This window comes from Babylonia areolata, chromosome 19 (genome assembly GCF_041734735.1).
Source record: "Babylonia areolata isolate BAREFJ2019XMU chromosome 19, ASM4173473v1, whole genome shotgun sequence".
Lineage (NCBI taxonomy): Eukaryota > Metazoa > Mollusca > Gastropoda > Neogastropoda > Buccinidae > Babylonia > Babylonia areolata.
In genome coordinates, this window is record NC_134894.1 from 22,305,842 (window position 1) to 22,320,763 (window position 14,922).

The window sequence follows — 14,922 nt, forward strand, 5'->3', positions numbered from 1 at the left end:
TCAGCGGAACATTCGTGGGGTGGAAAGTGGGGAGAGGAGGGAGAGAGGGGGGAGCGTGCCGTGGAGAGCATGCGCGAGCCGCCTTTGTTTTCTGCGATTGTAAGTGTGGAGTGGGTGGTGGCTGCTGTCATTCTAAATGGGACCCCATGCGCATGCTAAATTATTCTATTCGAAGCCATTAAAGTCTCGAGTCTTGCTTAAGTATTTCTCAAAGGCCTCATTCGAGCTTGCAAAAATGGGACAGACGTTCTACGCATGAACGTGGTATGGCAAATTAGCGATGGTATGTACAGTATGGTGTTAGACTAGTTGGGCTATTTACTTTATGTTAGGGACAGTGCACACAGTATAGCTATCATTTCACCACCTGCTGCAGGACGCTGGTGATTCACTGTGTTTGTCATTTACTTTATCTTTCCTTTTTTCTATGTCATCATCTAATAACCGAGTCAACAACAAAAAAATGTAACGTTTCGTAATCCATTCCACCGGAGTGTCAGTTTCACTGAGTCAAAGCGTGCACATCTGCTGCTGGAAAAACAAACTGTATCATAATATATTATAATGTATTGTAATGTATTTTCATGTGTCATAGGTCCCCTGACTGACCTTTGGAAATGGACCGCCAGCGAACATGACTGTAAGACTTCCTCGTTATCCAGCTGAAAAACACTATTTAAAACCAAACAGGGAAAACGAAACAAACCAAAACACATGGGGTATGTTACGACTGTGATATTTCTTTGAGTGACCGTTTCATTTTGCTTCACACATACTGTACACACACGCGCGCGCGCGCGCTAGCACACACACACGTACACATACACAAGCGCGCGCGCACGCACACACACACACACACACACACACACACATACTCGCACTGTAACTAAAAGCAGGACTGACAGCCCCCGCCGATCTGGTGTCACTAACAACTTACTAGTGGAGAAAATCGCAAAGCGGAACAACTGTGTAGGAAGGAACAAGACGACGACTTCAAGACATAAATTCGTGTATCATTCAGTCAAGCTAGTCGTACAGACCAGCTGAGGACTGAGAACATACTTCCAAAGACTGAGGAAGAACGGAAGGGTATGCGTGTGTGTGTATGTTGGAGGTGGGCCCGGGTGGCAGGTTCAGTCATTTTAGGTTCTCGAGGTTTGTTTTGTTTTAATAACACATGCTACGTGTCTGAAAACATGGTCCGTTTCTTCTTCACGCATTCTGACTGCAAACGTGAAATCGGCGTTTTGTCCCTTCGACCGTTGATGAATCCTTGGTAAGAAATAGTTACACACGCTAAACATGCTCGGATGTGTTGTGAATGTTTTGTTTTTTTGTTGTTGTAGTTTTTTTGTGGGAGGGTTTGTTTGTTGTTGGTTTTTGTTTTTTGTTTTTTATTATTATTATTATTCATCTCTCTTGTACAGTCTGTGTGACAACTGAACTGACGTAATCTGCTAGTGGCACTGAAATGCCCTATGGTAAAGTTAACTTTCTTAAACTTGCTTTGTCCTCTTTTGGAGATGTCTCACGTCAAACTACGTTTTCACTTCCGTATCTGTTCCTCCATTTCATTAAGTATTTATTTCTTTATCTTTTTCTTCTTTATATATTTTTTTCTTTCTTTTTTTAATGGGAAGTTACGTAGCTGCAGTTCTTCGTGTCATGTTTAAGCGAGAGTTTTTCTAATATTTGGTATCCAATAGCTTCATCTTATGGCAAGAAATAAACGATAATTAAATAATTAAATAAAAAGGAAAATTAAATCGAAAAACAAGAGCAGTCGACAATCACCAGAACAGAAAGACATGAATACGAGGTCGTTGAAACCATGACAACACTCACATGGGCTGGCTCCGGCACAAATCGACTGGTTCCAGCAAAACAATAATTTTGTAATGTTGATCGATTGGTTCCGACACGGACAAAGACAAACTTTTTTGGTTCGGCTGGTCCAGGCACACACTTTGCGCCAATTTTTAACACTTCACAAGAACTCGTAGAGCAGCTGTCATTTTGCAGAGACTTCTTTCTGTCTGCGTCCTCCGTTTGGTGTCTGTCGTCACTCAGTTTCGGTGTGACGTCATCTTCAAACGGCGGTCGGGTGAAAACTTATTTCCCGGCAACCCACCTCCGGAAATGCCACCTTTGACTGACTGGTGGATGAGGAGGTGGCGAAAGGACGCCATCCTTCAGGGCCCAGGCTGGGTGACTTGCATTGTTCAGGCTGTGCGACCAATGGCAAGAGATCGCCGAACCTGCAGACCGAGGAGTGACGAGGGCAAAGGAGAATGGAGGAGAACAAAAAGTGTGTGTGTGTGTGTGTCTGTGTGTGTGAGGGACATGAAACGGTGGTGGGGGATGGGGCGGGGGGTCGGGGGGGGGGGCACTAGAGATCTGGATCTGGGTAAATACGTTCATGAAGCCAAGGATAACAGGTGAATTAGTCTAGTAATTATGTTAGAAAAAAATTAGCCGAACCTCAAAACAATTTCGTGCTGAGGATTTCTCACACTATCACCTGTAAACGAGTAGAAGAAAATCTAATGTCAGATAAGACCAAGAAAATTAAATCTAAAATAGATTTTTTTTAATTAATTAAATGAAATAATTTTAAAATTAATGAATAGACTACGATGGAAGTAATGGTTCACCATACTTCTTGCTGCTGCTGCTACTGCTTGTTATTCCCTCCTTGTCAAGTGGTCCCCCCTGATTCCTTCCCGCGTTTTCACTCTCCGTGCAGTGAAACCAGTTTCATACATCCCTGACCGTAGTGAATGTTTTACATTGATTTGTCAGCAACTAGTGTTTCTGAAATAATAACATGCTTATAGCTATCAATTGAATCAATTACTGAAATGTGTTATTATTATCAGTTATTGTTATTGATCAGTTATCTTGTTCATAATTTGTACCTAGACAGATAGCATGAAAATGGCACTGAAGACAGGTTCACATGATGCCTTCGAAAACTGTGTTGTAGAAGTGCGGTGGACCATGTGCTTTAAAAAAAAAATTCTTTCGCTGAAAAAAATGTACAGTAAACTTTCTTGAAATTTGTGTGCATAAAACGTAAACAGACGGTCATCAAGATACGTGTGTGTACTGCAATGACAACCCACTGTCTGGGTTCGAAACATTTATTTATTTAGTCGATTGGTTTGCTATCAATTTATCTATTCATTTGCCTTAGTTGCTTATTCATTCATTTAACTTATCTTCTTTTAAGAGGATATTTCAAACAAATGAGAGAGAGAGAGGCAAATAGTTACTTTGAATCTGTAAGCAAATATCACTAAATGCACATGTGCGCAAACTCACACACACATGCGCGCTCAAACTCGGCAACTCACTTCCGGAAATCCCACAACTGGTCGACTGTGTGGTGGAGGGTGTGGAGAAAGGGTGGAGTGGCGACAGACGCCATCCTTCATACGGCCCAGGCCGTGTGACTTGCATTGTTAAGGCTGTGTGACATCAGACCCAATGGCAAGAGGCTGCTGAGCGAGGAGGGGGTCGGTGGGGGGTGGGGGGTCAAAGTGGACTGGAGGGGAATGAAAGTGTCTGTGTGGAGGAGGGGAGGTGAGGGGAGGGGAGGGGGGGGGGCACCAGAGATAACAGGAGTTCGACGTGTATCAACAACAGGACCGACTCAGCCCTCTTCCCCACCCCCACACCCCTCCCCACAACCTCCTCTCCCACCACCCCACACGCCCCCCACCCTCAATCCCCACCCCCAACATGCCGACGTGAACAATTTGACCTACAGACCACCGGCTGTCAGTGGTTCATCTGTAATCCTACGTGCTGCAGCACAACTTGTGAAGAAGTAAACTCCTTATTCAGCTCAGTGTTCCTGCCAGCCGCTCTAGGGGGCCCAGTGGTTTATCACTCCGAAAGCGGCACTTGTCTGCCCTTTGCCCTCATTTCCTGGATTTCCAAAGTGAAAACAAATGTGAAAGGGGTACCTGTTTTGTATCCTCTCTGCAATGTATTACAGAACAATGGACACATGTAACATGCTGCTCTTTACGGAATTATGAATCTGTTTGAATACAACTGTGTGAACCAACTTGTGTGTGTGTGTGTGTGTGTGTGTGTGTGGTGTCGCAAAGTGGGACGGACAGGTAACAATTATGGTGTCTCATGTGAACAAAGGCAACAACGCACGCACACAGACAACAACTTGTACAGACAGACATCAAACATGTCTGTACTCACTCACGACAGATTGGTCGTCCTGTAATGTCATTAACTTGCGCAGAACGAGGTAACCAAACACATATAATAATAATATCACAGTGTCAACAATGTCACTATACAGCTGCAGCATATACCGTTTCAGTGCAACAAACTACAACACGACCTATATGACACACACACAGCAGCAGCAACAACGCATGAGGTTCCTACACTTCCCGTCATGTACGTGTACCAGGGTGTGACTGTCACAGCTTGTCAAATCCATGTCACACGAGAGTAACAAACCATGAAACAATCATATTGATTGCTGCACACTGTCACTGCCATTTTCGTGGTAAACAACTGCTTGGAAGTCAAACCCTCACCTTTTCACTCAGTTCAAATGAATCAAATCAAAAGATAATCACATAAAAAAATCGACGTCAGAAAACTGTTCCACGTCTTCCTCTATTGCACACAGCGAACGTGAGACAGAAAACGCAGGAAAATGAGGGAGTTTGAACTTTCCTACTTGCTTGGCGATAGATATTTTACCATGTCAAAGTGATGCAAACCAGGCCGGTCAGGGTGCCCTGTTTGGCCAAATTTCGCGGCGAACTCAGTGATAAGACGCCCAGCCCAAGTCCGCCATGCTCCAGCCAATCAAACACCGTTCAAGGCTACAAGCAATGACTCATTCCTTTTAGCCAAGCTCTCAGCGCAATCTTTTCAGGGTTTTTCTGCTCTGCCTCGACTGAAAGCTTTTTTTATCCATCTTTTTTTTTTTTAGCGTGTTCACTTGGCTTGTTTCTTACTTGGGGCTCAAACATTAACTTAAAATAAAGAGAAATGGGGAAAAGGGGACAGAGTAAAGGAAAGCGAGGGGCATGTTCCCCTACAAAAGCGGGCGGCAGTAACCATGGGCAACCAGGACTCCCCCACTCGGCAGCAGCCAGGACACAGCAAGGACCCCCCTCGGGACCGCAGACCCGGACTTCCCACACACGCCAACGTCCAGGACCCCCCAGCACCCCCCCCCCCCCCCCCCCTCTTCCTCGGACCGCCAGCCAGGACTACACCCCCACAGGACTTCTTCTTCTGCTTTCGTGGGCTGCAACTCCCACGTACACTCGCATGTACACGAGGGGCTTTTACGTGCATGACCGTTTTTACCCCGCCACGTTGGCAGCCATGCTCCGTTTTCGGGGGTGTGCATGCTGGGTATGTTTTTTGTTTCCATAACCCACCGAACGCTGACATGGATTACAGGATCTTTAACGTGCGTATTTAATCTTCTGCATGCGTTTACACACGAAGGGGGTTCAGGCACTAGCAGGTCTGCACATATGCTGACCTCGGAGATCGTAAAAATCTCCACCCTTTACCCACCAGGCACCGTCACCGTGATTCGAACCCGGGACCCTCAGATTGAAAGTCCAACGCTTTAAAAACTTGGCTATTGCCCCCGTCCCCCACAGGACAACAGGACCAATGCCTCGACCACACCTCCCTTCCAAGGAAAAGACCACAGCCACGAACAACAGATCGCCAATATGTTGTTAAACTCACCACAGCAACTTTACCAAGGGCAGTAGCCGTTTAGAAATGACCAGTAACGAAAGACTTGATTACCCAATCCTCCATGCTGTCGCAAAACTTCTCGGAGTTCTCCAATTATCGATGTTTCTGGGCAGTTTACAGGGGAGTTAATTTCTAATCCTCTTTGCTGCAGCACAACTTGTAACCTTGAGTTATCCAATCCTCCATATCACAGAACTTATACTACATGCCAGTTAATCTTCACCCCTCCGTACCACAGCACAATCGCTGGGGTTTTCCGATCCCCCGAACCTGTTTTTTGTAACTGACTTAGAAAAGAACATTTTGTTTTAAGTGCCGTTTTGTTTGGGGGGCACTTCCACTCTGAAATGAATATAAATATAAAAGTTTTTTTTTCAGTCTAAATGAAGTGCGATAAATCTGTCAAGAACCAGAACGGATATACACATAACCATTACATTTTTTTTTTAAGACTGATGCCCTCCTCCCCTATGGTGGTCACCAAAACGGTTATTCTAGTATGGCATGGGTTGTCATATTACGTCCAAAGAGACGAATATTCGCGTATCTGATATATGCAACTGGGTTTCAGTTGTTGTTCTTATACTAACAGGGTAATAATCGGTGTGACTGCAACAGACGAACCCGGATATGGCCGTGTATAATGGGCTCGGAATGAGCGGCATGGGAGTGATGTGATGCCGCTGAAACGGTGCAGATGATGGGGCAGTAAACACACACACACACACACACACGTGTACACACACACGTGTACACACACACACACACACACGTGTACACACACGCACACACACACACACACACACACACACACACACACAAAACACAACCAACAACAACAACACAACAAAAAAGACATGACCGTGTCACGTACTGTGAACTATAATTAAAGGAACACCACCCGCATATGTCCTCGACTGTCAGCTACAATTAAAGGAAACGTTCCAGCATATCAATCGCTGTTAGTGTTGGTTTGTTCTAAAGAAGAATATCAATATACAATTTAGAGGGCCAGTACCTGGTCACTCCAAAAAAACGGCACTTACCTACCACCCTTTGCCCTCATTTCCCTGGAGTAAACAGAAGTATGAAAGGATAACCGGTTTCGTCTCGTCAGTCTGTTGTATTCCAGACTAATTAACGTCTAGCGGCGCTTCATGTCAACACACTGGGAACGTACCGCTTACCGTTCCACCCGCAAAAGCGGTGGGCCGGATGGAAAGACTACCCTGCAAAAACTGAGGTCATTAAAAAGAAAAAAAATCATTAAGCTTTACATAAAGAATCTGGTTTCTTTTCGTTGAAAAAAAGATGAAGAAAGGAATTAATAGTGTCCCAGAATCGTAAATAGTTTGCGTCCATAAAACCTATCCAATCAAGCCATGTAACCCAGTTCCAGAACTGTTACCGGCATGAAATCCATATTCCAGAATGCGACCTGCAGAAAGAAAGGTACCGCAGAGGAAAACATAACACATTCTTTCACCCCGAGTGCCAGAAAGTTTTCAAGTCTCCCAAACAATACACACTGCAATTATTTCAGCGAGTTGGCCGAAACGCATCCACACTTTTTCCCCCTAGTGTTTCTCCTTCATCAGGCTGACACCTCTGGTGTCTACAATTATATAAATTTGATTTCCTGTTAATATTGACAGAAGCATTATTTTACTTATTTGTGCATTTGTTTGTTTTATTTCTTCACTTACTGTTTATGAATAAGGTGTTTGATACAAATGACAATATGGTTCATCAGTCGTCATGTTAAGCACACTATAAGCTTTAAGCTTCTTTGTTAGCATTGTAATCATGTGTACTGTTGAACAAGTGAAGATTATTCAAACACACACACACACACACACACACACAAAGGAAGCGCACGATGCAACCTCAGGCTTTCTGCTATTTTTTCCCCCGAGACTTTGCAAACTAAACGCCGTAGTTGTCTTGTTTCTTGATTTAGCTGTTTCCCCCCGGAACGCCAGACGGACCTCCCACCCGAACAGACATCCAGGACTCGCCCCTTATCGAACAAGGCAACCATCACCGAACCAAGACCCCCTGGACCTAAACAACATGGACTTTTTGCCAACAGGTCATTAAACTCCATTCATCGGCGTGGAGTATGTTCAGGTTTCACTAACAATAGGCCACTACCACTGACAGCAGTCACAACCTCCAGAACTCCGCGGGTATAGCAAGTAACTCCAAGACCTTGTTGGAATGGCATGATTATAGATAGCTCTGTGAACGTGACCCAGACAATAGAGAGAGGTCTGTAGACAAGGCCTGGACACTAGACAGGGGTCTGTGGACGTGACCTAGACACCAGACAGAGGTCTGTGGACGTGACCTAGACACAGGTCAAGGGTCTGTGGACGTAACTAGACACTAGACAGAGGTCTACGGACATGATCGACACAACAGTCTGTGGGCGTCACAGACACATAGGGAGACAGTCGCCAGCAGTTAAGTTACAGACACATACAGCGGTAGACAGACGTCTGTGGACTGTTACAGATACAGACAGTGGTAGAAATAGGTCTGTGAACATACAGACAGCGGTATACAGAAGTCTGTGAACGTAAGTTACAGACAGTGGTAGATAGACGTCTGTGAACGTAAGTTACAGACACAGACAGAAGTAGATAGAAGTGGGAGTTACATACACAGACAGCGGTAGACTGAGGTATGTGAACGTAAGTTACAGACAGCGGTAGATAGAGGTCTGTGGACGTAAGTTACAGACAGCGGTAGATAGGTCTGTGGACGTAAGTTACAGACAGCGGTAGATAGGTCTGTGGACGTAAGTTACAGACAGCGGTAGATAGGTCTGTGGACGTAAGTTACAGACACAGCGGTAGACAGAGGTCTGTGAACGTAAGTTACAGACACAGACAGAAGTAGACAGAGGTGGAAGTGAGTTACAGACACAAAGACAGTGGTAGATAGAGGTCTGTGGCCGCGAGTTACACAGACAGTGGTAGAGGTCTGTTGATATAAGTTAGACAGTGGTGGAGGTCTGTGGACGTAAGTTACAGACACAGACAGAAGTAGACAGAGGTGGAAGTGAGTAAGAGACACAAAGACAGTGGTAGATAGAGATCTGTGGCCGCGAGTTACAGACACAGACAGTAGTAGAGGTCTGTTGATATAAGTTAGACAGTGGTGGAGGTCTGTGGACGTAAGTTACAGACACAGACAGCGGTAGACAGAGGTAGATAGAGGTGGAAGTGAGTTACAGACACAAAGACAGTGGTAGATAGAGGTCTGTGGCCGCGAGTTACAGACACAGACAGTAGTAGAGGTCTGTTGATATAAGGTAGACAGTGGTGGAGGTTTGTGGACGTAAGTTACAGACACAGTGGCAGATAGTCTGTTAACGTAAGTTAAAGACACACACAGTGGTTGACAGAGGTCTGTTGACGTGAGTTACAGACACACACAGTGGCAGATAAAGATCTATGGACGTAAGTTACAGACAGCGGTAGATAGGTCTGTGAACGTAAGTTACAGACACAGACAGCGGTAGATAGAGGTCTGTGGACGTAAGTTACAGACACACACAGTGGTTGACAGAGGTCTGTTGACGTGTGTTACAGACACACACAGTGGTAGATAAAGATCTACGGACGTAAGTTACAGACAGCGGTAGATAGACGTCTGTGAACGTAAGTTACAGACACAGACAGCGGTAGACTGAGGTCTAACGTAAATTACAGACAGCCGTAGACAGAAGTCTGTGAACGTAAGTTACAGACAGCGGTAGTTAGAGGTCTGTGGACGTAAGTTGCAGACACAGACAGCGGTAGACAGAGGTCTGTGGCCGCGAGTTACAGACACAGACAGTGGTAGAGGTCTGTTGACATACGTTAGACAGTGGTGGAGGTCTGTGGACGTAAGTTACAGACACAGACAGCGGTAGACAGTGGTCTGTGAACGTAAGTTACAGACACAGACAGCAGTAGACAGAGGTGGAAGTGAGTTACAGACACAAAGACAGTGGTAGATAGAGATATGTGGCCGCGAGTTACAGACACAGACAGTAGTAGAGGTCTGTTGATGTAAGTTAGACAGTGGTGGAGGTCTGTGGACGTAAGTTACAGACAGTGGTAGATAGTCTGTTAACATAAGTTAAAGACACACACAGTGGTTGACAGAGGTCTGTTGACGTGAGTTACAGACACACACAGTGGTAGATAAAGATCTATGGACGTAAGTTACAGACAGCGGTAGATAGACGTCTGTGGACGTAAGCTGCAGACAGCGGTAGATAAGAGGTCTGTGGACGTAAGTTACAGACACAGACAGAAGTAGATAGAGGTGGAAGTGAGTTACAGACACAAAGACAGTAGTAGATAGAGGTCTGTGGATGTAAGTTACAGACACAGACAGCGGTAGACAGAGGTCTGAAAACGTAAGTTACAGACAGCGGTAGACAGAGGTCTGTAAACGTAAGTTACAGACAGCAGTAGACAGAGGTCTGTGAACGTAAGTTACAGACAGCAGTAGACAGAGGTCTGTGAACGTAAGTTACAGACAGCGGTAGACAGGTCTGTGAACGTAAGTTACAGACAGTGGTAGACAGAGGTCTGTGGCCGCGAGTTACAGACACAGACAGTAGTAGAGGTCTGTTGATTAGACAGTGGTGGAGGTTTGTGGACGTAAGTTACAGACACAGTGGTAGATAGTCTGTTAACGTAAGTTAACAGACACACACAGTGGTTGACAGAGGTCTGTTGACGTGAGTTACTCGGTGGTAGATAAAGGTCAATGGACGCGAGTTACACAGACAGTGGTAGATAGAGACCTGTGGACGCGAATTACAGACACAGTGGTAGATACAGGTCTGTGGACGCGAGTAAGACAGTGGTAAACAAGAGGTGGGCGTGAGTTACAGACACAGACGATGGCAGATAGAAGTATGTGGACGTAAGTTACAGACACAGTAGTACTCACTGGTAGACAGGGGTCCGTGGGCACAAGTTACACAGTGGTAGACACAACTTCAGGAACAGAGGTAGACCGACAGGGGTCTGTGGTGACCGAACACAGAACACTGGCCAGTGAAGGAAAGAAAGAAGTGACCAGTGGCCCTCAGTACAACGTGACCAGCTGGTCAGCCGACCGTGAGCCTTTGTTTCCCACCCCCCTCTTCCTCCCCCAACCCCGAGACACACACACATACACACACAAACACACACACGCACGCACACATACACAGAGTCGGCATACACAACGAACTGTCTCTTGTGTGCCAAGTGGCACTGTGCTTTCTGTCTGAACCTTCCCGGCCACACATAGCGACACTCCGGGTCGGTGTGGTCCAACTGTGGACCCCAGTCAATACCTCCTCAACAAAACGCCAGCGGCAACACACACACACTACTACCACCACCACCACGCCATGGCTAAACGCGCATGTGCACGCACACACACCGCCACACACACACACACACTCTCTCTCTCTCTCTTTCCTTCTCACGCGCGCGCACTGCCACCCACCTGACACACCACACATGACCTAGACAACCTCCACCCCCCACCCCTACTGCTACTCCAACACCTTCTACCACTCCCCCTCCCTGCCCATTCCCCCGCCCCCCCACCCCCCCCCCCCACCCCCAACTCCACCTCCCCCACCTCCTCACCCCTCACCACACGAGTCCGGACTGCTGTTGGCGCAAATCCGCCCAGGCGACGGCCCAGCTTTTATCCGCCAAAGGGGGCGGGGCTTAAGGGCCAGCGGCAAGAGAGGGAGAGAGAAACAAAGTAAGGTGGGGGGGGTCTGATAGTGGAGTGGTGGTAAAGTGGGTTGTGTGTGTGTGTGGGGGGGATGGGGGGGGGGAAGGATAGGGGTGTGGAGGGGGGTGGGGGAGGAAGGAGCAAAAGGTGAACTGAAGCAGTTGGAGGAGGAGGGAGGAGGGGTGGAGGTTGGAGATGGGGGATGGGGTGGGTTACTGTGTAGCCTGATTTCATTAGACGCAGAGGAGGCATGAAGAAGCTAGAGAGGGGTGGGGGGATCGGATGGTGCTGGTTGGGATGGGAGGGTGAAGGGGACAGGAGAGTGTGTGTGGGGGGGGGGGGGGGAGGGGAGAGACTGAACGGGTAGAGGGTGAGGGAGGTGACCTTTGGACCCCTGCCCTCCTTCCTTCCTTCCTTCCCCCTCGGAATGACGGCAGAACACTGGCGACGTGCCCAGCTGATTTTAGCGCGTGCAGTGCGCGTGCAGACGAGCTCAGTAGTCTGGCCGGGGGCTGAGGGCTTGGATACTGATACTGGGGTGTTCGTTTAGCGTTTGTGCTTGCTCCCCCCCTCCCCTCCCTCCCTGCTCTGCTTGTCAATAATTCTTCCTTCACCCACCGGCCTCTCACCACAGAAATGGATGGTGACTTAAAACGAATAAAAAATGGAGTTACGATTAGTTTTTCCTTTTACAATTCTCGTAATCAATATAATTATAATCTAAAGTTTATCTATAATCTGTCTTAGTCAATTAACAGCACCCATTGACTTCTTAAATCTGAGAACTTTTGTTAAAACTCATTCTATCCTATAGTTTGATCGACAACACCTTCACAACTAAAATTAACGACGACGAAAATGGCATTTAAAAAAAAAAATCAACTGTGTGTACTGCCTGAACTGCCAGTCTAGCATGTGATCATGTGCTCAACTGACCACTGGGCAACAATCAATGGCTGGACTGTCAATAGTAACTAACCCCCCTCCCCCCCAACACACACACACACATCACACATCGGCCAGCCACTGTCAGTCTGTCGCACGTCTATCAGCTTCTACCCGAAGAACGCGCTCGACCGATCAGTTTGTGGTGGTCAGCAATGAACAGGGCTCTCAACCGGACGTGAGGTGTGTTTGCCTTTGGGGCACATAGAAAGCGGTCACGACACACCACCACCACTGCAGTGTCAGTGTCATGCCACATCGTAGTCCTCAGTGTGACCGTTTCGTACACAAGTCACACAACATCGCAAAGACAGGTTGCTATCGTAATCACGCAACTGTCACATACTAGCGCAACTCAAACTTTTTACGCCACTGTCACGCCATAAACTTTATAGGTTTATCAACAACGCCAATGTTGCTTTACTTTTAATGTCACAATATGCAAGTGATTTTTTTTTTAATCTCTTTTTGGGTCATCATACAACCAAGTCATTCCCAATGCCACAACACAACTATGTCACTGCCGATGTCACAACCCAATTTGGTCACTGTCAGTGTCACGGTACAAAGTCAATGTCAACGTCATTTTATATACTTGGGTCACTGCCGATGTCACACCACCACTTGGTCTTTGTTAACGTCTCGGTCACTGTCAGCATTTAGGCACACAACTTGATCAGTGTCAGCAGTTCGGCATTCAGTTAAGTCACTGTCAACGTCACAGCACACAACTTGGTGAACGTCCTAGCACAGTGTGTCACACCCACTGAATGCCGATAATGTGTCCTACTTTTGTGTGACGTCACGTTTTCAAATCCATGCTGAACATCACAATGTCACAGGTCCAACTATCATAGTATCACTTCGCCGGACGTCTACCAAAGTCAGACCACACAGGGAACATCGCTAAGTGATTGTTCCACCAGCAAAACGGAACAAATAAAATAGAGGGGAGGTGGGGTAGGGAAGGCGGACGGATGCTCTGAACGTCTATGTTTCGGTTTCGATAGTCCATTTCTGCACTGAGGATGTGCCAGTCTGTGTGTGTGTGTGTGTGTGTGTGTGTGTGTGTGTGTGTGTGTGTGTGTGTGTGTGCGTGCGTGCGTGTGTGTGTGTGTGCGTGTATGGTGTTGTGTTGTGCTCCCCTTTTCTTTGCACTGTAACAGAGCCTGAAGATTACAGCCTGGTGACAAAGATAATCACTTAGACGTTGAACTGACGAAAAAGACGTTTACATGCTCGAAGATTCAAATTCAATGAAGCAAGAAAATGACATGGATGGAGGTGGGGTTCTCTGTGTGTGTGTGTGTGTGTGTGACGGGAGGGGTGCACGTACTGTGGTTACTGATGTATCAGTCAATTCACATTTTACCACAATCAAGAATTGTACACACATAATATATTACTGTCTCATATCACTGATATTTCTATTTAAACAAAACCATGGGCAGTGTGTGTGTACATAAATATATGCTGGCCATGTCACTGTTTTTTCTTGTTTTCTTTCTAATAACCATCTTTGAAAGTCACTGCATGCGCTGCGAAATTAGTAGCTTGACTGTATTGCACACACACAAAAATCCGTCGTACATATTGCACTGACTTTTAACTAAGACACAGGCAAGCAATCCCAACGTTTGCAAACGGACGTTCCACCACAGTGGGGGAAAAGCCGTGATAGGAGACTTTACCCACACAACGGCCATGTTGTCCCTGTCCATGCCGTACCGATAACGGTTTACGTAACAGACTCCACTGCACTGGTCAGTCTTGGCTGGTTACTAGTAAGCCGTTCGTTGGTTTACCACAGGACTCAAGTCACTGGTGGGGTTCTGCTGTCAGTGTCTTGAGGAAAAAACACCAGAGCCGTTATAACGTCTTCTGTTTTCCTTTCTGTCTTTTTCACTTCATCCCTTCAACTTCCCTCGTCTTCACCACCCGCCCCCTAGCCTTCCCCCCAAACCAACTCCACCCACCACACCATTCCCCCTTTCCCCAACCATCAATCGTTTTGGAACTAAAAAAAAAACTGAACTCTTCGTCAAACTAATCAGACGAGCAAACGGCGTTGTTTTTGTTGTATGATATCGGCCGACACATTTCAAGCCAAGTTTAGTTCATCACGAGAACGAACGTGTCCGAACTGGAAGAGACAGGGCGCGCTGTGCAGTGCATGGTTGCTGTGGCCGACAGTCCGCCATTGCTACAGAGGGCCGAGCACGACACACACCACCACCAGAGAAGCACAGCACGGGCTGCAGCAAAGCCTGTCTCTGCCCGCACCGCCATCTTGACTCGCTCGCCTGGCCCTCTTCGCCGGTCTTTTTAGCACCGATCCCCCCGTCCCCGACCCGCCATTGTTTTAGAAAGGAGGGGATAGACAATTCAACATGGACAGACACAGGACAAAATTCGATCGGCACTTACCTCGACTCCGTATCGATGCTGGTTCTGACACAAACAAGGAGA

At 46.8% G+C, this 14,922-nt stretch overlaps 1 protein-coding gene across 1 annotated transcript in view; it reads right to left on the reverse strand.

Moving 5' to 3' along the window:
• The window catches only part of LOC143293539 (uncharacterized), a 39,254-nt gene that overhangs the window by 24,310 nt on the left and 22 nt on the right, over positions 1-14,922 (reverse strand). Inside the window, exons 1-2 of the mRNA XM_076604462.1 lie at positions 14,881-14,922; positions 610-662 (exon numbers count right to left, since the gene is read on the reverse strand). The exon at positions 14,881-14,922 is cut by the window's right edge and continues 22 nt beyond it. Coding sequence (XP_076460577.1) covers positions 610-636 — 27 coding nt within the window. The 5' untranslated portion in view covers positions 637-662; positions 14,881-14,922. The remainder of the gene's footprint in view (positions 1-609; positions 663-14,880) is intronic.